The sequence below is a fragment of the Haliaeetus albicilla genome, chromosome 16, assembly GCF_947461875.1.
Source record: "Haliaeetus albicilla chromosome 16, bHalAlb1.1, whole genome shotgun sequence".
Lineage (NCBI taxonomy): Eukaryota > Metazoa > Chordata > Aves > Accipitriformes > Accipitridae > Haliaeetus > Haliaeetus albicilla.
This window is the reverse complement of record NC_091498.1, coordinates 30,601,880-30,627,006: the sequence shown is the minus strand read 5'-3', so window position 1 is coordinate 30,627,006 and position 25,127 is coordinate 30,601,880. Positions and strand designations below refer to the sequence as shown.

General features: G+C 40.6%; 1 protein-coding gene across 2 annotated transcripts; it reads right to left on the bottom strand.

Moving 5' to 3' along the window:
- Window positions 1-376: 376 nt before the first annotated feature.
- Window positions 377-24,618, bottom strand: NAT10 (N-acetyltransferase 10). 2 transcript variants are annotated; one of them, XM_069804169.1, is made up of 28 exons: window positions 24,395-24,618; window positions 23,065-23,156; window positions 22,221-22,392; window positions 21,793-21,915; window positions 20,948-21,009; window positions 19,962-20,076; window positions 18,512-18,619; window positions 17,566-17,699; window positions 17,086-17,179; window positions 16,611-16,709; window positions 15,926-16,062; window positions 15,302-15,426; window positions 14,845-14,995; window positions 14,267-14,363; window positions 13,359-13,475; window positions 12,306-12,407; window positions 12,124-12,198; window positions 11,392-11,508; window positions 11,070-11,203; window positions 8,986-9,034; window positions 8,249-8,342; window positions 8,047-8,157; window positions 6,778-6,950; window positions 6,165-6,284; window positions 5,063-5,161; window positions 4,576-4,649; window positions 1,969-2,061; window positions 377-825 (listed from the first exon to the last, which is right to left on the bottom strand). In XM_069804169.1, the coding sequence occupies exons 1-28, from the start codon at window positions 24,500-24,502 to the stop codon at window positions 744-746; spliced, it is 3,057 nt and encodes a 1,018-aa protein (XP_069660270.1). In that variant the 5' UTR covers window positions 24,503-24,618; the 3' UTR covers window positions 377-743. The 2 variants fall into 2 exon arrangements, with proteins under 2 accessions (XP_069660270.1, XP_069660269.1); XM_069804168.1 differs by having other exon boundaries at window positions 377-837; window positions 1,978-2,061.
- Window positions 24,619-25,127: the final 509 nt, after the last annotated feature.

Sequence of the window (25,127 nt, the reverse complement as noted above, 5' to 3'; positions counted from 1 at the left end):
CTAGGAAATGTAAATTACTGAGCTATGGGAATGCTGAGACCTCGTAAGCAAGTGTGAATGCAAAAGAGCAGCCTTTATTACAGCTGCTTGAGGAGCACAGTAAGTAGGAACTATAGCCTACCTTCCAAAATAGAAGTGTTCATTGTATACCCTGAACTCCTGTGAGCCAGGACCAAATCATGAGCCTGAACTGACAACATGGTTAGCGCTCACTGAATAGCCAGCCCCAAATAAAATGTCAGTTGTCGTTCACACCGAAAACTCCCTCAAGCTACAAAGGAGTGGCAGTATTACTAAACCAGTAGCCGCATATATCAAGATGTGCCGCAGTGCTAAAAGGCAGAGTCACATACCAAAGCCTTACACATTTCTATCCTTTGTTGTCCAAACTCTTTTTTAATAAAGACACCAACCATTAAGATGTGGGAAAGTTTACAGATTGATCAGCCCTCATTGAATGGAAACTCTGTAGCTGCTAAAGCACCCTCATAATATCCCAGTGTGTTGCACAGTGCCTCGCTCAAGCTCTACAGTCACACTTCATAAAAAAATCTTCATAGACTGTCTCCTGGCAGTGTCACTGTACTTCCAGTAATACAAACACTTTAAAAATGCCTCTAAGGCTTTCTCTTCCCTCCAGCTCTCACCCTCCAAAAGAAAGTCTTTTGATTTAAAGGAGAATAGTACTTCGTAAGTACAGACCCGTCACTTGTTAATTCCAAGTTCACCGAGTAGCTTTAAAGTTATTTCTTCCACTTCTGCTTTACATCTTTAGTCTTCTTAAATTTCTTCTGTTGTTTGGGTCCTCTTGCTGTTTCTAATTTTCTCTTCTTCTCACTGGCAAACAGGAACAAAATATGTGTTAAAAATACACTAGATTCCCATCCAGATGAGAAATTTTTGTTGTAAAAGGGGGGCGAGGGTCTACATAGGAATGTGGTTGGGAGAAAATACTTCCAATTTCTTGGGTCATTTAAACTGGTGCTAGAGAAAGCACGAACAAGAGTATGACCTAGATTTTCTACTGTCTTCAGACTCCCTAATCCAATTTGAATCCCATAAGATCTTGATTTTTTAGTTCATCATTGCTTTTCAAGACCTTAAGTTATGTGTCCTAAAGGAAATTCATATAGGGCATCTGGAATTTAGAGTACCTAGAAAAAATTATTACCTCTCACAGTTTTAAGTATACAGTTTTGTTCCTGCACTAGATTCTGACTAGAGCAAACATGACAGAGCTCCGATCTTTATAAGCATTGACAAGACTCACTCATTGCTGTAAGGCTTCTGGAAACTCACAGCTTCCAGCATTCATGAAAAACAACATGAATATACAAAGGGTGGAATAGAGATCACAGTTCAGCTGTCAGGCACCCCAGGAAGGGGAAATAAGCAAGCAGACAAGTCTCAACTATAAATCCCCAAGGAAAAGATGAGGAAAGACTCCATGCTGGGCAAGGTAAAAGAAAGAAGATGGATGAAAAGGAAGGAATTGCAGAAACGCGGACTCAATATTTTGCAGTCTTAAGCTCACATTTGAAAGAATTCCTCTTCCCTGAATTTGCATTTTCTCCAATGGGACTATCACAGGTTCCCACCCAGTGTTAGCTCCCTAAGCAAATGGGACAGTTATGTGAAATGAGTTCTTTCTTTAAAAGTGACCCAAGGGAGAAATAGTACCAAATTCTGTGCATGGTCAGGATCAAGACTTAACCGAGTCAATAGAAAAAAATTACAACAAGCAACTAAGTTACATGAAGACGGGACTACACTCCAGAGCAACACAGAATTCACAGCAGCAATCTCGCCTTTAGAGGAACCACCGAGTACCCAGTAGAACTCTCAGGTGCTCACACCCCGATTCCTCCAGGAAAACTGAACATTTAACTCTTCAGCTTTGCTCTTTTGAAAAACTTTACAAAAAGGCCAGCAGGAAAGACCAGAGACACCTCTGTGGAGTATTTCAACTTTCTTAACCTTTTCAAACTGACGATGGAAGCGTTCTGTCCTGCTTTGCTCAGCACTTCTTCCCATTCTTCGTCGTCACCCCGGATAATATATCTAAGTGAAAAAGGTAAAGGAAAATCCAAGTAAAATTGCTAGAACAAAGAAAAAAAAAAAGTGATTATGTTGTCAGGCACATACTACTCTACAAACAAAGCCACTGTGTCAGCACCCAACCAAATCAGTATTTGGAAATACATACAAAACTAGACTGGCAAAGGGATACAATAGCTTGTCACGACTCTGTCAGCAGACTCAGTCCAAACTAGGTCAATAGCAACCAACAATTGTCCCCATCCAAAGCTGGTCAGTGTTGAATGAAGTTCTCTCAGGAGCCCCTATTGTAAACATCACAAAACTGTTCTATGAAAGCCTCTCATCAGACAAGCAGAGTGCTGAGTAGAGTACATCTGTTATGAAAGCAAAAAATAAGGCCACAAAGGTTATACTTTCCATTGCAGTGGTGTATACCTCTACTTTGCCCACTAGATTTCTTAAAAGATAGACCTTCAATCACTACAGCTTTAAGCCTGACAACCACAATCAGATCTATATTCACTACACAGATTTCTTTATAAAAGCTTGAGGGCTTTTTTCCTTTTTCTCCTCTCTAAAAAAAGAGAAGGATGGTTGTGGGGGTAGAGGAAGAGGATGTAAAAAGCAATGGCTTATAATGAAAAGTTAGCTAAATTAGCAGCTGCTCTTAGACCAGCAGTAAGCCTGAATGGTAGTTTTTCTGCATCAATCTGGGAAAAACTCAAGACCTGCAGCTTTCTTTTGAAAAGAGAAATTAAGACGACAATTGCTATTCAAATAAGCTCATGCTCTGTGCCCCTTGTCTGGGTGTTCAAGTACCCTGGAAATTACACACAAATTTAACTAGGCAAAGCAGTCATGTAGCAAAATTGAGTGGTTACTCTCCATCTCAAGTTCTTAGAGATTTAGAATAACTAGCCTTTGTTCATACAAAGCCGAACAATACTGGACAAAGCCTTTTCAAATCAAACAGCTCTGTCTCTTCTATTAGTTTTCTATAACCTGTACTGAAAAGTGTTCAAAATAGATTTTTGTCTCTCTCTCCTCTGGGTTGAAAAAAAAGGGAACATGGTCCAAAATGACAAACAGGTATATAATACCATCAACTAAAAAATGGAATTAAAACTTTTTAAAAATTCTGGTTATATTGTTTTCCTAATATGACTGACTTGCAAGTCACTTCAAATCACATCCATTTTTGTCCTTCCTTTAAACAAGAGTCAAAGAAGCTTTTATTCCCTGTCTCAGATTTAATAGAGATTAATCTAGAGCCAAAACAGCCAACTTTTCTGGGATGTCGGTATAGTAAACAGGATTTGTAAGACAAAAAATGGGAGGACGAAAGAGAAGGGAGAGAATCAGTAGCATGTGTAACTCCTGTTGGTCCAGAAAAAGAGACATCTGCTGACACTTCAAGTAAATTGCTGGTTCAGCAACTCAGTATCCTACAAATTGTCCAGCTCTACAGCAGTTAAAAGGCATCCATGCACACTGTAGTTAGTAAAAGAAGCTCTGGTTGGTTGTTCTTTTTCTGTTGCTTTGGGGTTTTTTGTTTGGTTTTATTTTTGTTAAAGAAGAAAATATTAAAATTAGCCGGGTACTATTTTCACTTGAGTTGCATACACAGCTATGGTGGATAGCAGATAAAAGGACCTGGATATCCTGGTTTGAGGAAACTAATGACTATTCCTAGAAGCACCGGAAATTATAAAACGAGAAACAGTCCACAGCCAGGCAGCTTGCTTTATTACTCCATATTATAGAACTGTATAACTTATATATGTATAATGTATATACCGTGCACAGCCAGGATCAAGAATGACACACAGATACATAGTAAGAGCTACCACCATGAATACTTTACCATTTAAGTGACAAAAAAGAATGGAGGTAAAAGAAGAACGCTCTCAAGCTCATGCCAGAGGCACTGGGACAGAACCGAGAATTGAACCAGCGTTCCTGTTTGCAGTACACGTTCTGTTTGCAGTACTGTAACGACGAGCCAGCCCCAACTCTAACAATTCAGTTCTACAGTTCCACAGACCGATCTCACTGCTGATCAGCTGTGATCTGCTAACTCGCAACCTTTTGCTTTCCATTCAAAATACCAGCAGAAAAAGGGAAGTCAGTAAGTTCATGCTTGGGAGTATGACACACTTCTCAGGCAATGAATTCATGTACTGAGGTAAACAGGTAAATGGCCTTGAACAGAAGTTGTTACTGAATTTAATTCATACTGGAAAGAATGTTTTGAGTGTGAAACAAAGCACCTGCTAACAGAGCTGATGAAGACCACATTATTGGCTGTCAGGCACACAATACCCAAAGTTTTCATTAGCATAGCAGCATATGCTTATCTTACCTGGCCACTGTTGAAAATACCTACTGCTAGTTCTCATTTATTTATGGTTTTGAGATTGTGATGCTGCAACTGCAGCCTTGTGCACAAGTCTCAGCAAGATGCACCAGTGACCTGACATTCAAACAGACATCAGGGGAAATCTGGATTTGAGACTCATACAGATAAATTCTTACTGTGTAAGGTCCATTTCCTTCAGCTTCCCCACTTCTTGCTTGTGTTTTTCTTGGAATTCCTTTGCAGCTTCTTCCTACGACAAGACAGCACAACAGATGCATTAAGTTCTAAGTGCAACAGTGACCATGTGATGCAAGTAAAACACCTTTCCCACTGAAAGAGAAGTACATTCCCTAAAACAAATACCAGATGATCCTAAAAAGCTTGTCACTTATATAATTGTATTTTTATGTTATTTGTATACATATACTTGTAATATATAACTCCAAGAACAACTTAGTACATTCTGCGAAAAATCTATATTGCAGATTAACAAAGCATGACTACAAGCATGTAATGTAAAGCTGTCAGATTTTAACTACCATAAACTGACAGACCTGATTTGGAATTCTTTCCATCCAAGAAAATTTAGATTACAAGGCTTCTACACTCAAGGGAACTCCATGAAGTGTTTACATATGTATCAAGAAGAAAGTTCAGAATTACCAAATCCTCATTTAAAGACTTCAGTGTTGGCTCCATTACAATATCCTTTGTTGCCACCATCTGCTCCTCCACAGCTTTTTCCTGGACTGTGTTGAACAACTGTAAATGAAGTAAAGCCAACACATGTAAGACTTGCTGATGTTTCTTCTAGGTTATTGCATTAAAATAAGTAAGAAATGCTGTCTGTCCCCATGAAACTCTTCTAACCTTGCAAATATTATCATGCAGTTGTTTATCTCTGATGCATGCATTCCATCATATTGAAATAAAAAGCTCAAGGCTGCTTCCTGAAGGCAGAATTATATACAGCTTTTATAAAAAGTATAAAACTAAAATCAGTCAGCACTCTGTCACTTGCATAAATGTAGAGAGCTCGTAGTTTACAACACACTTTATTAATACAGCATCATTTGATTAACATTTGCAGCTAAAAGCTGCATATATATTTTTTTGTATGTTATTTTCTTCAAGATAATTATAAGGGTGTTATGCTGAGCAGATCACCTCTCCAATGAACAACCTATGCCAGACTGCAGGAGCTTTGCTACTGTATCCCGAACCTTGAGAACCAGAGGCCCGAGGCTGAGCAAGCAATTGCAAACAGTTGGCAAATATTCTGTCCGTCTCACCATTTTGATAACTCATCGTGTTACTCACTTTATCACAGACGTTAGACAGAGAGAAAACCAGATCCAAAACTTTCCAATTATTTCACTGGACTTCAAATCTACCTCTAAATGACATTGGAAAAGTTTTTTTTCCAAGAAAAGCTGAGAGGCCACCAATGCAGTGAACAATCACAAGCAAATGGCTCAGGCTTAGCTGGCAACATGGACTGTATGCTCAGCATTTTGGTCAGGGCACTTCAACATTTAAAAACATAACAAAAGCACTATTATTTGGGAATATACTCCATAAATCAATGCCACAAATACCTGCTTTTTCCACTGGGATTTTCCCATCTTACAAATAAGTTTACAATTACTGGGGACGTGTTAAAGATACACAGTTCTGATTCAGCTTACTATTAGTGCCAGGCTCAGTACTGGAATTACACTTTGGCCCAATGCAACCAAGACAAAGCTTGTCATGATGCTATTACCTGGACCACTTTGCGGATGATTCTGTTGAAGAGCCCCATCAACTGACTGCTGGGCAGTTCTACCTCTTTTTCCAGTTGGTCCAGAGATTTATGCTGTAGGCCAATCCCTAGAAAAAGGGCCTGAGGAAATGACACATATTTCAGTTATAGAGGCTTTTAGAGCAAATACAAATACATAATACCCTCTACACTCCTTACACAAGACTTCTCCAGTACAAGCTGAAGCTTTGCTCAGATGCACGGGAACACCCCTAAATTATTCTGTAGATGGCAGATGCCATTCCATACTTAGTACAGATGAATACCTTTCTTCTGAAGTACAGTTCAAGAGCCAGAAGATTTTGAGGGGTTTTTAAGCCACAGTTCACACCATATTATAAATGCATGGAGTGCTTCACTGAACATACAACAGAGTATGATCCCTACATATTTTATTCAAAGCAAATGCTAAAGGTGGAAGAACACTACAAGCAGAAGAAATCACAAAGAGGACTACAAAAGAAGCAGTTAACTGAAGCAAAGTCTTTTTTAAAGATGACATGAGACAGGAAACTATTCCAAGCATATATACAAAGAGAGGTGAAGTATGGCTTGTTCTCACAGTGATACATACCGACTGTGCAGCAGAGAGAGTTATATCACCCATCTGGTTGAGAAAAAACATCCTGGCAATGGTAGGTACCATATCCATGATGAGATGATAATCCACCATGTTGCGAGAGTACATCTCTAATCTCTTCAGGTCATATGGGATGAAAACTGATTCCAATTCAGCACGGCTGATGGCTGATGGGTACAATAAAAAGACAATATAGTCAAGACTGTTCTTCGTAGCTCTCCAGGATCTCAGTATTTAACATGTTCCTTTTCATATCAGCGAGTAAAGGCCAACTGCAACCCCAGAGGTTCACTTCCCAACACACTTCAGAATTCAACACACTAGGTACAACACTGCTATTCACACTGGCTTGGTTATTCAAAGCCTTTTCAGACAGACATACGTCCATATGAAAAACAATGCAACTGTCAAAACAGACCAGTGTGTCAACTTAAGGATGCCAGAGAAACTGAAAACAGTGAGGGCTGAGAAACACAATTTGCCCAGTCTTTAACTATCTTACACTGGTTTTGCTGTTAAGAGCTTTGTTCCCTTGTAGCAGCAACCAAAACTCTTTCACCGAGACAGATACTAAAAAACCAGGAAGGCAGAGATTACCAAGTTCTCTCAAGAGGACTCCCCTCTTTTAGACATATTAGGAAAACAGCAATTTGCTTTTAAGCCAGAAGTGACTATTCAAACTGTCTTGTCTGGACCTTTTTTTTTATACTGCCTGTGTGTTTCTCCCAGCAAGTGCTGGAATGAGCCCAATAACATGCAGTTGAACTAAAGCCTCTCTCTTAGAAAGACATCACATTCCAATTTCCAAATTTCTGATGACAATGTTCCTCCTAAGATCCTAAGCAAGCTGCTCTGCCTACTGACCCTTGCTATTCAAGGCTTCCCTTTTAATTCCATACTGGATTTGGCAGCTGTCAGTATCCATCCATGTTTTGTCATGCATTTAGCTATTACAGTCAGGAGACTTCTAATTTTGGGTTACTTAAATATTTCATCAAAAAAGCAGGGGGAAAAAAACCAACACAAAAACTACCAAAAACCCACCACTACCTGTTTTCAGTGGCAGAAAATGTCCTCTTAGCTTTTACTTAGAAATACAAGCATTTTTCTGGATAATAGGAACAAAACACAGTAACTGACCAAGAGCAATTCATGGTACTTCACAAGAGACATCATATAATGCATATATTTGAGAACTCTGATATACATACACATAGACTTCAAACTGCAATCTAACTGAACATTGTGAGCCAGGGTACTCACGTGGTTGTGGCTGCTGTTTGATATTTTTGTTCTGTAGAATATTCAATGCCAACGAGGGAGAGAACATTCTGAACTGGTAGGAAAGCAGAGAAAGGAACCGCCTCCTAAAATCTATAGGACAAGATGATAAAATAAATGACTCCTGTCGACCTCTAGAATAAATATCCCAAAAGATTCTTCTAGCATTAGCAAAATCAGTTACCTTTCCAGAAGGCAGTAAGCCAAGGCTCCTGTTCAGAGTCCTCTTCATTCAGCGTCTTCAGCATGATGCACGAATGCTCACCAGTCAGGTCATTCTAATAAATAAGATATATTTCCCATCATTCCCATGAACCTTTTGCACTCTAAGCTCACCTGAAGATGACAAAGGTCTTCTAAATCAACAATGCATGTACCAACTGCTACTAGTCACTACTACCTAATGTAAAACCTATGAACTTCTAGAATTTGGTAAATCCCAGTGCTGAGGGATTTTGGCTTCTTGAGGTAACCAGTAGTCACCAGTACTGCAAATTCCAGGTACAGCTCAAGAGCCAGAAAAACAACAGAAAAATGCAGTGACACGGGACGAACATACTGTTCTCCCTAGAAGTACTGTAACTGCTAGTGCTATTTTTTGTAAACACCTAGAAAAACAATAGCAGTCAGTTCAAGGGCCACTTGCATATTTTACCAGTAACCATATTAATAACCCTCAACAGCTGCACCTTTGCTCCAATTTTTTAAGTGCAAACTACTTAGAAGACCACATTCACAACCCTAAAACTTTACTCGTTTAGTTAACTATAGGCCCAAAGAACAAAAATGGAACACAAAACAAACCCCAAATGTAGCCTCAGAAAACTTTGCTGCCTAAATCACATCTCACAGAAGCTAATGGAAAGATGCCCAGTGATTTCAATAGGGCTGGATTTCATTCAGAAACAGTACGCTACTTACTGGCATCTGCCTTAGATAAACGGGCACAAATCCAGCACGTTTCCAAAACCTTGGGAAAGGGAAAAGAGAAAATGCACTGAGAATTATGGAGCTGTTGATTCTACAATAATATTTGTGGTTAAATACAATCTCTATCCACCTTACAAGAACAACCACTGAAAAGTAAGCAAAAGTCTGTAACACATCCTACCAACTAATGAAAACGAACGCTGACAGAAAGTAGTAACAGCAATCAAACTGACTGAGGTTCTAACTTAGAGTGAAAAATGATGACTGTGGTATCAGAAAATGAACAAACTTTCAAAGACTGACAGACATGATACAAGAGTTATTGTATTTGACATGCTTCCAGGGCCTCCTTTAAAAACAGGCAGGCAGGTTTTGACCAACAATATCACAGACTCCTAAGGGATACCCTGGGGACGAGCTGAGGATTTACAGTTTACTTCAGAGACTCTGCTCTTCTTCAGTGAATGATGATTTTTCCCTGGCAACTTCCAGGTTTCAAATAGTCACTTGTGGACCAGGGATAATCCCAGACTGATCAGTAAAATCCTGCTGACATCCCTTTCCGTCCTCCTGTCCCTTCTTGCATCTTAGTTGTGAACTGATCCTACAATTCATTTTGCCCAGCAAAAGAACTAGTATAAAAACACCTACTGAGACCAAACATATGGCATCCCAGACAAAAGAAAGAAGCCAGGCCCCACTGCAACTGTCACTGGCAACCTACTTCCACAGGCCATGGGATGACTACTCATCAGCTGTGCAGGATGTTGCAAATTTCAGCAGGAAGCCCTACATGTGTACCCCAGCCTCTCCCTATCCCACTATTCATCCTTTTTTTTAATCTATCCCACCACAGCTAACAGTCAAATAACTAAGAAAAATAGTAGTAGTGCAACACTTTTTTCTCCCCCTCTGCCCTGAGAGGGATCGTTCAAATAAAGTAAGACATCTGAACCATTTGCTTTATAATTTGCAAAGATTAAGACTATTTCACAATAACCATTCAGTTCTGATGCTCTCCTGCCCAGCTGAACAATTCACCATCACATTTTGGCATGAACTTTGCAGCATGCTTGCCACAGAACAAAACGGGCTACAGTCTCTGTATCAGAAATGCCAAATTGCACATAGCTGTCTAACATTGTCCTGACTAGGTCAGTCACAAATTGGCCTCCACTGCTCTTACTTCTGTTGAACTCAGACTCATCTCATGTGCTTGTACAGCACACTAGGTCCTCTGTAAGTGGGGGTAGGCCAGCAAGGAACCAAGGTTTTAGGTGATAAATGACGGCTTTGCTTTTAGGCTAGCAACAGGAAGAATTCGGCATTATTCTGAAACTGTCTCCCAAACTATGGATTCACAACCTCCCACACTATGGCTGAGAAAGTCTAAGAAACCTAGATATTTTACAGAATTTGATAATATTAAAAAAGGTTGCATTTATTATAAAATTGTATGGTTTTATATAAAGCTATGTTGTAAGATGGAGCTAAAACTTAAGAAATATTAATAAATTATTTACTGCTACAGTAACTCAGTTCCTCCATGGTAAGAAAAGCAAGAAGCAGCTGCATTTGCTGGTGAAAAGCATTTACATTAATCAGGAAACTAACAACTAGCTTTGAAGTCAGCAGCAGCTCAAGCTTCTACAGGTCACAGGAAGTAGTATTTAACTTCTCCCTACTTATTACAGGCTGTTCTTACTTCTCTAGCTGGAAAAACAGAGCAATTAAAGCTAGTAAACTGTTCAGAAGGGTCACAGAGACAACCAAGAAGGGAACGGGTTTGCCCTCAGAAGGAATCTGAGGAAAAACTACCCTGAAGGATACACTTAGGATCGACCCTACTGTACATGAGGAAAAGGTCTTACAGAAGAAGTGGGCTTGGAGCCGTCCCAGTTTTAGAAACCAAGTGAAACATGCAGAGATAAAGAGAATATCCAAGGGCTAAAATATCTGCATCTATACCTATACACTATATTATTTTTTAATATATTATATTATATATATATTATGTGATTTATATAGTTATATTTTTGCACTGGATGTAACTAGCAAATAGAATACTGTCTTACTTGAGTAACCTTGGTGTTAGGCCGTAAGATACCCCTAGATAGTCTAGGTTTTCAGCTTGTCTCTCGCTCAGTTTGAGAAGTAAAGGAGGCAAGTCTTTCCGAGGTGTCACAACCTCTTCTAATAAACTAACAGTCTGGAAAAAAAGTGTAAATGAGTTAGTAGCAATCCTCACAGAAATCTGCAAATTAAATCTCTTATTCTGCATAAAAAATAAATATAAGTATTTCCTCCTTACAGAGAGAAATCATTATCGAGACTTACAGTGAAAACCAGACAGCTTAGCATAACAGAAAATACAAAAAAATGCACTGAGCTCCATACCTCACTGCTTACAGTTGCAATTTCTTTTGGCTTTTGAATTGTTTTTTCTTCCAAACATGGGAATTTACCTTCATAGTACATCTGCAGTAAAGTCAGAGCTCTGCTGCCATAGCCCATCTGTGAAGTAGGAACAATACACTCTAAGCAAAAAGATGTATCTAGTTTTTAAGACAGGGTAACAACATTCTCCCCTTACAAAACCATTAACAATCATCAGTGCAGAGATCACTCAGTCAATGCAAAAATGCATTTTCTTTGCTACGTTGCAGCTCTACGGAGAAGGACACTACAGAACCTGGATGTCCAAAATCATAGTGAGAGCCCAGTTGGTAGTTTAGGACTGTGTAATAATTCCTGGTGCTTAACTCTGGCACTCAAAAAATGCCAAACACCAGTGTGAACATTTGGTAATTACACAATAAATATCACTGGATCTTGATTGTGTACTGCTGCTTGAGATGCTGGCATGCTACAAAGCTGCCTAGTAATGACAAAAGCACTGGTTTGCTACCCACCCAGAGGAAATCAATGTCCCCCAGTCTGCTGTGGCATCTGACCATTTCTCTGCATCTGACCTCATTCTGTTACTACTGCTGGCTCAGTCCCCAAGCTTAAAATGCTGAGAACTGGAGCAACTGAAATGTTTGCCCCGTTCTTGAATTCTGCCTGTACAGCCATTCTCATGGTACCACTGCCAACTATTGACAATAACTGGGTTCCAAAATACTTTACCCCCTGATAATCCGGATGAACTGCAATACGAACAACACGCCCACCAGAGAGGCCCCCGAAGTCTGGATCTTGAAACTGCGTAAGAGACAAAAGTCAATTTAAAGAACACAGATGGGTACTCTGGAAATAATAAATAGTGCTGAAATATATCTTGGGTGTGAGTACACAGCCAAATTATTCACCTGCTCTGAAATGGTCCAGGGAATAAGATCACCAGAAGCTTTCTTCCCCCTAGAAAGGCTGTTCATGATAGACTGGCGAGAGATCTCTCCCTCCATGCACACCTGCCAGAAAAGGTGGAAGACCATTAACGGAGAAAAAGTGTTTTCTCCTACAGTCACTCCACTACAGCAGAATCAAAATTTATACTCAGTTGCCGAGTCCATTATGCAGTATTGACATTTCATGTGATCCGTGGTCTGCAACATGATGAGCAAACATGTATGTGTCAAAAAAAGGCTCCGCCCCCTGTCTCAAAAAGCATACCAGCGGGCCAGCCAGGTACATCTGACACAGTAGGTGTTGCACTATGGTGCAACAGAAGCCTGAAGAGATTAAAGCATAGGAAGTGCTCTATGCATTTTCTGTAGTCCATCAACACCAAACATAAAAGCTTGTCCCACCAATATTTCTCTTTAAATATCATATATTTTTCATGTAAATGGGTCTTTTTCTTTTAAGAAACAGTAGATTTAACTAGCTGCATCGAACACAGATAATTAAGAATCTGTGTTATTAAGGGAGGAAGGAAGCATGTAGTCAGATACCCAGCAATCAAAGGCTGAAATATTTCTACATCTCTAAGCATGTACTTCTGAGGAGTTTGTATTTTTGCAGTCCTACTGCAAATGAAAGGAATGCTAAAAACATGGGATAAGCAGAGTGAACCAGTGAACCAACTTTCCTTGCAGGAAGTTGAAATGGGAAGACAAAGTCATCTCTTGAAGCAGTAGTTCAGCTCCTCAGCACAAACACATTGTGGAGACTGGGAGGTCTATGTGCAAGGGTCAGCATCACAATGTACTTATACAGCAATTAGTGTTAACAAAAGAAAGTGGGGGGAAAAAACACAGCCTTCATATACGTTGTAACACACACAAAAACACAACGCTAAGCTACTGTCTACTACTAGGTAGTACACTGCTGTCATAGTACACTGGTAGTATACTGTCTCACAGCAGCATACTGCTTTATTATTGAACAGTTCACTTCATAGATACATGCTGCACTCTTACCTGAACAACAGCAAGTACTTCTGGTAATGAATTCTGTGTAGGTGGAACAGGTGGCAAAAGGCAAAAAAGATGATGGGCAGGTGCATCAGATAGCATCTGTAGGTCATTGGGTGAGTTCTGGAGGGTAAAGACATATCAGAAAGAATGAAGAATTACTGCATGAGACGAGCTTCAAAGTCCAGTGTAATGTTAGTAGCTGACTTCTAAACAATCCTCCATTTTCTGAATTTAGGGCTATTAAGAAACTCAGAATTAGTACAATACTGATGGATGAAGAAGCTCACAGGCCAGTTCATGGCTGTTACACTACCAGAAAGTATCTGTTTTTCTCAAATGAAACCTCTTGCTCTCATATGTATGGAACTGAACGTTCTATTTTTATATAGCTACTTATCTCTTAATCTCCTAAACCTTAAATAATTCTTTTTTAAGTGTCAGTTTTTTAGTACTCAGGACTTCAGTACTTACGGACTTCACCACTCACATTTACTAGTCACCCATGGTCTTGAAACCTTGAGATTTCATCTTGAGATGAATTATTACTCTTTTCAGCAGTACAATGGTACTACTCTTTTCGTTAACTTGAGGCTACTAGAATATGGTAAAGAGAACTGCAAAAGAGGTTCATCACATACTATTCTGACAAGCTTGTAGGCTCATCTAGAATTTAGTCTCCAGAATTTCTCAAGACAAAAATATTCCAGATATCTGTAAATCCAGTATATTCAGCCCAGACCAAGGCAGAGATCTTCTCAGAGAAAGGAGAATACATATATGTATACAACAAGAAGCAACTGAAGCTGTTCAGAAACCTCAGTTAGGCCAATTCAATTAGACTGTCATAACAAGCACTGCTCCCTCCACAAAATTCCTAGCTGAAATTTTGACAGTAGTAGCACAAGCTTTACCTTGTAGTGTGAAGCCACATAGAGGGCCATCAGTCTCTGCAGAAAAACTTCTGATGCTCTGTGGTAACAAAAAAGTGTGTCTCTATTTACATAGTATCTAAACACAGGGGTTAAGGAAACAACCTCCTTGGAAACAAGGAAAAATCTCCTCATTGGTTTAGGAGTAGTATTTTCAGTACAGCCTTGGACTACATGCTGGCTTGTGCTTTTAGACTCTACAGTTCTATCTACAAGAGTGAATGACTTTGGGCAATGTTCGTAGCTTTCACACCCTTCATCTGTAAAGCTAAACCTTCTATAACTCCAACAAGGACTTCCCTTCATTCAACCCCTCCTTAGGATTGTCTCTGCAGTAAAACCGGAGTTTGGTAATGCCCTGGTAACACACACCACCAGTCTTATACGGCAGCGGTAAGAGCTTAGCTCCAGAAGTGTGGTCTTAATAGACTTTTGCCAAAAGATCATGTGCTGAGGCTATCATGTTTGCTGGAAAACCCACTGTTAATCACCTTGAAAAAGCCTCCTTCACCTGAAAGCAATATATTTTCCATCAGAGCACAACATCTGAGTAAGGATACAGGTCACAAGTCTCAGGCAGCGGGCAGCCGGAGATAATTCTGGTGATGCTGAGACAGTCCAAACACAGCAGATCGTTTAGCCACTTTTCAACTGGGTCACCAGGGGCATATCTGATTGATTCATGGAGGGAGACTTCATGCAATGTACGAGCTGCAAACAGATTGAAAGAACATCTAGTGTTGGAAGTTACAGCTAGCAAAGAATCCAATAGGATCGGTGTCCTTTGAAGGGCTCCCAGGAGATTAGAAAATCATTACTCGCATAGCTTTCATCCCTTAAAAGCCTTTACATCTGAAAATCATGAGGAAAAAACAGAGGAGAGTTCCTTCATTTTCCCATACCACTACCCTCCTAGAGCTGCAAAGTACATGGATACACGCGATATCCACAGGACTTGCCAGTCAGCAGCAGCGGAGACCATGGCTATACACTGCGGTCCAGAATACAATGGAGTACCTGAGGTGAGTTTAGCTGTAGCTGTAGATTTGTTCTCTGCTGTCATGGTGACTTGGGTTTGTGCACTCTGCTGACGGAGCTGCTGAATCAGCTTCAGAGATAGTGATCGACCAGTACCCTCATACCTGAAAAGCAGAAGACCAAAGTCTGATCCAAATAACGAAACAGCAAGCCTGAGCCATGGGGAAGGCCCAGCACAGAACTAGGCTGCCATCCTGAGGCCTGTGAGGGCCCCAACCGTCTGTGAGAATTGCTGCCTTTTGATGTTCTTGCGCACATAGGACAGGGCAGCCTACCCTGTCACTTTCTTAGTCTCACCATGTTGGAAGGAAGATGTCATTTTTCCCACTCTCCTAACAGACTGCAGAATCCTGTTTATATATTTGCTCCTTGTATCAGAACAGAAGAGGTGCAAGTCAAACACTTAATGAATCCACAGTGGAACTAAAGGAAAGCAGCAAGTTCAAGTACTGACTCTTGGTTATTTTAAGGAGCAGTTCCATGACAGATCAAGAATTAGCATGACCTGATGTAATAGTGTGTAATAAAAAAAGTACTGTAGATAAGAAATAGTCCACTTGCACAACTGCTTTCCCAGGCAGACAGTTGCTGCTCAAGCCTTACCCGTTGATTGTAGAAGCCATGAAAACAAGGTAAGGGCCTAGCAGGTTTTTCACCAGGGGTAGAGGAATGGCAGCAGCTTCATCAATCACAACAAGTTCAGCTTGACCCAGTTTCACAGAATCAGCAGGGTGTATGTACTGCAAGGAACGAGAGGACACCATCATTTTCAACAACAGCTTGTCTGGGAATTAGGGAAGTGTCAGAGTTGGCAAAGCTGGAGCCCTGAAAAGCTGTTTGTTGTCCCTGTTCTCCATGACCATCAAGCCAGAGACAGCCAGAAGAGGGTTCATGTTACCCTAACAAGGAGTGGGTCACACATCTTGTTTTGCACGTTTCCACACAAATTTATCTGCAGAGATGGTGAAAATAAAGGAAATCTAATCACTAGAAACATAAGCTCTTCCTTCACTGTTTCTTTCACCTTCCTTTGCTTTTGTTTCAAGAAGAAACCCACAAGCAATAACCAAGGGGGCTCTGTAATCTACAAGTTATTCACAGAAGGAAATAAGGCATTTTGTGAAGGTCACTTACCAGAAGAAAAAGTCTGCCTTAAAGCAAAATCAATCAGGACAGTTACACATCACATAAAATGAACACGCTTAAAATCAAAGCAACTACAGCATCAGTAAAGCCAACAGCTAGGAACGAAAAGTAGAAAGGCAAGAGTACAAAAGAGGCCAGTTACCTGAATGGTCTGTCTGTGCTCCTTGAACACATTTACTCTGACAACAGCCTTGTTAAACTCCGGATTTAAAGACTGAACAATCTCATAGTCCAGATGTTCCTTAGAGAAAACATTGTTAAAGAGTATGAACAAGCCAAGGTCTAAGAAAAATATCATTTACCATTATCATCAAAATAAGCTCACTAAGAATACACTGTTATTTCAGATTCTAGTTAAAAACTCCTGTAACAAAAGCTTCAGAGGCCCGAGAACTGAGAAATTATTTACTTACGTTAAAAACTATTTCACAAAGAAGATGATTTACCTAATTTAAAAATCGGGGAGGAAACATAACTGGACTATGATTCACTTTTGCAGAACATTACTAAAAAGGCTGGTAGCTAATATACGTCAACAAAAAATCACAGATGAGATGCAAAACCCTTCCTAAACAGCAACGCTGTGAAAGTATTGTAAAATAGTCTGCTCTCCTTACCTGATACTGCAGTGCATCAAAGCCTTTAAATATGAACTCAAAGAGAGTGTGAAGGTTATCAGGGCTTGGAGATGTGACAAAGATATTGGAGTAACTGCACAGAAAAATAAAACAAGAGTTTAACTCTTTCTAACAAATTTTACATATACATACTAAATAGAATGTTTTCTCTACACGAGGGGTTGATTTTACCTAATAACCAAAACACAGCAGACTCCTTTAGACACTTAACTCGGTTTATGTGTGATTATTTTGAATTTTAAAGACTGAGGTTTTCTTATTACTATAAAATAGAAAATCTTGAATATCAGTGTATGCAGCAATCAAAAGGTTTAAGAACGAACAGAAGGGATGTAGGACTGGAAATTACACATATATTCAGATCCTTTCGGTTTTGGGGGTTTTTTTGTTTTGTTTTGTTTCTGTTTTTTAAACTCATGGATGCAAATAAAGCCTGGGAGATTGTGGGGATTCACTTACCCAAAAGCTACTGCCCCAGCAATAGCCAATCCCAAAGCAGCAGATTTACCACGTCCCCTGGCTGCTGTTAATGCCACAGTGGTCCGTAGAGTCTTCTCAGATATGGCTTCAATAAATTTTAGAACTGCTTTTGCCTGAGATGAGAAAAAAAAAAAAATCAGCTGTGTTTAAATTGCTTTCAGCATTACCTACACTTACCACTGTACATGTCTTCTTTCCTGGAACAGGAAGAAGGAAAAGAAAGGCAAGATGGGAGAGCTGAACATTAAAACCCAGACAAATAATGTGCAAGAACTGGTAATCTTGACCCACTGAGTTCTTGAAATTATTCAGGTCCACTGACCACAGAGTATATTCAGCAAGACGGGAAGAGGCACACTGCTCTCAGAGGAGGAAGATGAACATATCTGGGCAGTGAGAAGACCTACTATAAAAGGTCTTAAGCAGTGCACAGCTCCGGGAGCCACCAGGCTGAACTGCAACTTGTCAGTGGATACTCTGAAGCAGGAAACACAATTGCAATGGGGCCTTCATTTGCACTAGTCAGTGATTCTCAAACTGGAGTGAAAAAAGCGTAAGGGAGGCAGGAATATTAAAACATGATATGGATTTTCAACTTCTATTCAGAACTAAACTGAACAGAAACTTCAGGTTAAGTTTCCTGCTTATTTCAAACCCTGAGAGCTCATCATTTTTTTAAATGTGGACTTCTCCAGATCAGCTTCCTGTCGCCATTCTAGTCCTTCCACTTATTCTCAACTTCATGAAGAAAACTGCTGATACTGTCATTGAGCTACCCTGTCCAATCAATTTTTCAAGGAAATTCTCTAAGACCACACCCATCACTGTTCACACTCGGATTTGATTACATGCAAGATGAGACACAAACATCAGTACCCAAGATGACCCGTCAAGCACAGAGTATCTCAAATTTAACCACACCAACCTGATCCAGGGTTTTACAGCCATCCACCAAAACTCCTACAGGCTGTGTATCCTGCAAGCTCTCCTTCAGTTCTTTTAGCTCCAAGTCCTGCGGCCGGAGGCTATCTTCCTACAAACACAGGATTTACCATAACAGGATTAGTAAAGCACGCTTTGGCACAACTATACCTTTGTGATGTCTTCTGCTATCTTTTATCAGGCAGAGAAAGATATCTCAAAGGAAATGTTACCACAAGTTGAATACACTCCTTAAAACCAGAAAAATTCAAATGGACAGACAGGTATTTAACACTTCAATTTTAATGCGTCTTCAGGAGAATGGTTACACAAGAGATGGGTAACCTGGCTTCCCCAAGCTTGGAGGAAAAAAGGAAAAGATTTTTCAGTACATGGTAACTGGAAAATGGCATTACTAGGAGGAAGAGACCACGGACAAATTTTCTGAAGAATTTAATTAATTTTTCAGTCTTCAGGCTGTACAAAATTTTATGATCTTTGTTATACCTGTCATATAAGGTGTACATGTTGTCATGAAGGGGGAAAAACTACTGCAGCAGCAATAGATCAGTTTTCAAACCAATTTTCAAAGCCAAACAATAAACTTGGAGACAAAAGCAATCAATTTTAAATGGGAACAAATTCCTTATTGTCACCTAAAATTCCAAAGGCATCAGCCTGTCCATCCAACAGATAAGTATCTGTGCTGCTGTCAATATTGTTCTAATGCTAAGGAGGGATTGTTTTGTTTTTTAAAATCAGTGCTCTGTTAAAATGTTTTTACCGTCTCTGACATAACCTATGTGGATATTCCTTAGGCCACACAAAACAGTTCAAAAGGTTAAAGATTTCTATTTAAAACTGGTTCCATTTTACTTTAGTCTACAAGTGAAAGTAATAAAAGGATACATTTCTAACAGTGCAAGCTATACATCTGGTTTATATTCAGTGAATGTTTCCCAAGATGTGGCATGTGTAACTCAGAAATTGAAACAACTACCGCAGCTTCTAGGTATCAGGCATCTCCTGAGCTTGTAAATATACTTATTTCCAAAGTGTCTTCCCACCCTCCAACAGTCAAAAGGTCATTTTGTTTCATCACAACTGTCCATCAGCCTGAAACCTCCCTATGCACTTCTGAAACAGCAACCACAGCAATTAAGCTCCACCTCACTAGGCTAAACAGCAATACAGCAAAATCAATAAATACAAGCAAGCACACAAAAAAAAAACTGTGACAGAAAAAAAACCAAGGAGGAAAGAAAAGACAGCTTCCCATGCTTCACCCATACCAGGTATAATTTTTGCAGAACATTCTACTTCCTCTCTGCAAGACCATTATTTGAGACAAATCAGGGTGAAAGGAAAGCTTCTTCTTTTTTAAATCCTTAACACACTGTGGTCAATTCAAACCAATTTCTCTCAAGGAAAAATGGCTGACATTGCTTACTGACCTGTGACTGCGGTGGAACAGGTGTGATGTTTGCAACGTGACTGGAGATGGGCAAGATATTCAGCTGATCATCAATCACGATGCAATTCTTGCATGAGGCCAGAGACAGAATGAACCTGAGCAGTCAAGCAAAGGCAACTCAGTAAAAACACTAGCAACAAAATTGCATTTTGGTAGTTAATTTAAACTCTTTTCTAAACCCAGACATAGTATTTACAGCTACAGCTACTTACAGCTGAGCTATGACAAGTTCACACAACTGGCAGCATGCCTCTTACTACAAAATCAGGGTCATCTACGCAAACCAGGTATCAACTTACCAGGATGTCTCCAAAGAAGAAAGCTAACTAAAGACGATCTACCAAGACAGCATTTAAGCGGGAGGTAGCTGCATAAAAGTGCAAGATGTGAATCCACAGCAACTGTCACAAGTTCTGACCCCTGAAGACTGCAGTCAGTGCTGGCTTATTAATCCTTCTAATTTCTGACATCATGTAACCACCGGCACGCTAAAGAACAATTCCTGCAGTTTTCCTATGGCTAGAGCGAGGGCTCGCTCACTCAGTAAGAGTTATTATTCTATACAACAAAAGTAGAGAAACCACCTTTACAAGACACTTCTAAAACCACAGAGAATACTCCACACTAAGCAGTTTTATGTTTTACAGTAGTGCAGTAAGTATCTGAACTTCGGTGTATCTGGAGCATATGTTTCTACGGAGCGTTTCAAGAAAGGGACTCAAAACAGTCCAAATTTGGGCCTATTTGCATATATCCCTTGTAACATATGCCAAAATTTTATATACAGTTCCTCCGACAACAAACTGCATTCGCTTCCAGAACAGTGCGTGAAAAATTCATTGAAGCAGCCAAGAAGCCCTATTCCAATGCAAACCTATAGGATGCTCTCCTAATATGAATACACGTTGTTCCAGATGCTTTTTTTTGGACATACAGCCTAGATCCTTTACACTCTTAATAACTTACCTCTCATTAAACCGTCCTACCACGTCTTGGTGTGCCTCTGTTCTATATCGAGAGTGTACATCCTGAAACAAAAAGAAAACAGTCAGTCTGGAGAAGAAACACCAGTAACAATGATATTTATGGGATTGTTACTCATGGGACAATCCAGCTTCTTTTCCACTCTTGTGGATTACAGTCTCCCTTTCCATCAACACTGTATCCCAGACAGGATTCTGATTTTCTGTTTGTTGTGAAACATGCACATTTTCCAAATACTTATTAAAAAATGTATTTTTCCCAACAATACTTTTTATGGTGGTCTTACTTATTCTCACCTGCCTTAAAGGTCAACTCTGCCAGGTATAGAACATTTCAAACACCTCAGGGATGCTAAGAAAAAATAGTCTATCACTTTAATTCAGCTACTAGCATTACTACTAATGGAAACCGTTCCTGCTCTAGGTGTAAGTGTACCAAGTGTGAATAGTTCATATCTAGAAATATATAGCAGCTGTGAAGCTGATCTCACCTAGCAACGGGTCACAAAACACTCAAAAGGCCTATTTTTTACTTAGCTTTCTGTTACATGGGCCCATAGCATAAATACTTTCCAAAACTATTGTGAAACAAAAGAACACAGTTACATTTGTGAATAACACGTGTCTCTTCCTTGTAACCTAACAGCATTTCAGGACACGGTGGTTGGCAGAACTGCCTAAGCATAAGACATTCAAACATAGATGAATGAAGGAGCAGGAAAGATGATGGAAGGAAGACCATAGCACATAAAAAAAGCAAAAAATAACCACTTAGCATCACCACAATGCACCCACTTACATAAAACAGACATGTTACATTGAACATACCATGGTCATTGTATAAAGCTGCTTCAGTGAGTTCATAGTTCTCAGGAGGATCACCACAATTCCACCCCCTTCTACTGTTTCAACAGTTCTAGCTAGCAGGTTTGGAGTCAAGGCTTCAAAATCCTAGGAAATAAATAAAACTTCAAAGTTGCCTGGAGTTCACCAGCACAACTAGCACCTACTAACAGAAGCAGGAAATCTAAAAGCTTCATTTCTCAAAGCTCAATTCACGCTTAACTTTTATGTTAACCAACATCCCATTAAAATTCTACCAGCAAAGCGCTCTCATCCTCCCAAAACTTTTAAGATACGTAAGGCCATCATAATTGAAATAACAGAAGCAACAAATACTATTCCTGTGGCATTTAAACTGAAAGCAATTGATAGTAGTGCAATGTCCTTTTTAAGTCAAAAGTTTAACTCCTTACCTGAAGTACACACATGCCAAAAGTGTTACCAAGAATCTTGTGAGTTTCATTGTAATAGCAGTAGCGAATGTTTGTGGCTGCTATAAATAACTCAAAAGGATCGTCGTCCTTTATGTTTAAAGTTCCACTTTTAATCTTCTTCTGTAGTTGTCTCATCCTCTTCTTCCGGTGGCTGAGAAAAAAATTATACAGAAGGTTGCTTGGAAAAAGGTTCAAGGAAAGCGCATTCAGGCCTACATTCAAGTTTAATTGGAAGTCAGAGCACAGCCTCCAAGGAAAAAAAACTTGAATCACACTTGCTGCTTTCACAGTATGTTCCCATGTGCCCTCACCCCAAAGTAGTGGATATCACACAGAACCAGCTGGTTTTGCAAGAAAGCGCTTGGCTGGCATCATGCGGTTTCAGGTAATGCTTCCTTCCTGACTTTGTGTGCAGACTGTAAGTATGCACACAAATCTGAGAATTAACATTTTAAACACTTTTTCAAAATTAAGGCATTCTAATGCTTAATCTGCATTCAGTTCTAAACATTACTGAGGCTAAAAAGCTGAATAATTAACATTTTGGCCTTCTAAGGTTAAAAAGGTGAGGGAGAGATTGGTCTTGGACAACAGAGTTAGCATTAGAGCTACAGAAAGAAACCAGAAGTACCTAGTGCTGATGTCAACTGTATTACAGAAGCCAAAATTTAGTTCTGGAAAACCAAACTTCCTATAGCTCCTCCAAGAACAAATCTTGTTTCTTCTTACAAGTGAACCACGCAACCTATGCTCAGCAGATCAGTTATGGAGCTTTTGATTCACACAGAGCAGCGACCGCAGCATGAGACACGAGGTATCTTACCTGCTAAAGCCCAGCTCCTTTTTGTAACACCACAGGACAGAGGGTCTGGCCTTTACAGTTGCTTTAGACAACATGTGATGAAGTATAACCACCTGCCAAAACACAGAAACATTCATGAACGACTGTACTCACAAGCTAAAATCGAAGAACAAAATATTGTTCTATACTTGATTTTACAGCTATGTTTTCTACCAAGCAACCCTGTGCAAAACAGAAGGATCCCTTGACATGTTGTGAAGGTTACATTCTTTTTCACACAGACCTGTGTGTCTGTGCCTTCTCCAGGGCTGCGTGACATTGAAAACACTCAATTATACCTGACATTGAAAATAATTATTTCCTTTACACTCTTCTTTGGCAGAACTGCTAACAACTGCACAAAGAGAAGGCGATTATTCCAGACTAAATACAGTTCTTACTATTTGTCTCTATACTACGTTTCGTAGAAGGTATTTCACATTTCTTCTACAGTTTAATGAGATTTCATTTTGAATTTTAACCTTCTAGTGGGTTTGGCAACCCACCTCACTGTTATGTAGCCTGTGCATTCAGTAAGTACACTTGCTGCTTTGGAATCCAACTCGCCATTGAAAATACTGAACGCAACCAGACTTGGGGTATGCCCCATCAGAACTCACCCGTCCACTTTAGCAGTAAATTAATGACAACTTCCTTGTACCCCCAGCTGATCAACTCATTATTTTCCAAGTTTTTTTTATAACTAGTTTATTTTACTTCCCTGGGAACTAGAGCTAACTGAATTGACTTATCCTAAAATGTTACGGTTTTGCTGTGCTGTTCTTCTTTCCGCTCGAAAAACACAAGTCTAGGGTCTCTGTAGAAAAACGAGTTTAGTGGTTAATTTCTTCTGTACGTTACCAAGTAGGTCCAGTCCAAGTTCTGGTGTGGTGACATCTGCAAGATGGCTCAGTACATAAAACACAGCTTGAGCACAAAACCGTAACATCTTACCTCAGAACCGAGGCAGGAAAGAATGCCTGCCAGCCAGAAAATTATCTTTGGCCCCAGTTTAAAAAAAAAAAAAGATAAATAATTCCGATTTGCCTGTGCTCGCTTTAACGTTCGTGAGCTTCTCCAAGAGGAGATGCCGAAGGACGAAGTCTCCCACACCATCTCTCTCAGCCTTTGGCGTTCCCGCACCGCGGTGGGTGAGTTACCTCAGGCACGCCGAGACACGCCATTGCTCTGCCTCGTTCGCTGCCGGTTTCAACGCTTCCTTTACAGAGGAAAAAACACCCGATCGACCGTTCTTCAAGGGCTGGGTTCAAAATCACCACACACGCAGCCCCCGCCGCCCCGGGAGGGTTACCTGGTCCTTGCCGCGGTCACCGACCACCACGAAGAGGGCCCGCTGCCGCTCCGCCACCCCGTTCTCGATCAGTACCCGAATACGGTTGTCCACCTTCCGCCGCTGCATGGCTGCGGGGCGTCCGGACCTTCCCCGCCGCCCGAATCGAGTCCCGAGGGCCGCCCGAGTCCGAGTCCCGAGGGCCGCCCGCCCTGACGAGAGCCGTCCGCCCTGACGAGAGCCGTGTCCCCTCAGGCGGCGGCGCTACCGGCGGCTCGCGCCACACCACGTGGGAGCGGCGGGGCGCGCGCGCCGCGCGCCGCGGCAGGACCCCGAGGCTGCCCCCGCCGTTCGCCTGCGCAGCAGACATACATATACACATATATATTTTTATTTTTTTAAAGCAGAAGAATTTAAGCTGGTTTTCCACATGGGAAAGCCGCAGTGGAGATGAGGAAACAGAGCCTTGGCGGCGCATTTATTAATGTACAGTTTTAGGTGCGTTAAACCCTTCCTGGTATAGGGCTGCCATTCACCGGAATGGGCTCCGTGAGGAACCTCACTCATCAAGCGGCTGCTGAAGGTGTTTTTAAAAGGGAGGCGGCTGTAACTGGCAGGCAGCAATGCCCTCGGTGTCAGAAGACACCGCTCGGCAGGTGCCTGCAGCCTGCTCGAGGAGAAGGTGGAGAGAAGCCATGTCAGACGTAGGCCCGGCTGGCCTGAAACGCTGCTAGAAAACGCGTGGCGAGCAGCA

Bases quoted from the DNA above. Each gene is read 5' to 3' on its own strand.
- NAT10 (XM_069804168.1), bottom strand. From the start codon at position 24,502: ATGCAGCGGCGGAAGGTGGACAACCGTATTCGGGTACTGATCGAGAAC. The intron at 14,996-15,301 runs GTACTCCATTGT...ATCTGTTTGCAG, and splicing joins TACAGCTAAACTCACCTCAG to CTCGTACATTGCATGAAGTC. The intron at 5,162-6,164 runs GTAATAGCATCA...CTTCATTTACAG, and splicing joins TCATCCGCAAAGTGGTCCAG to TTGTTCAACACAGTCCAGGA.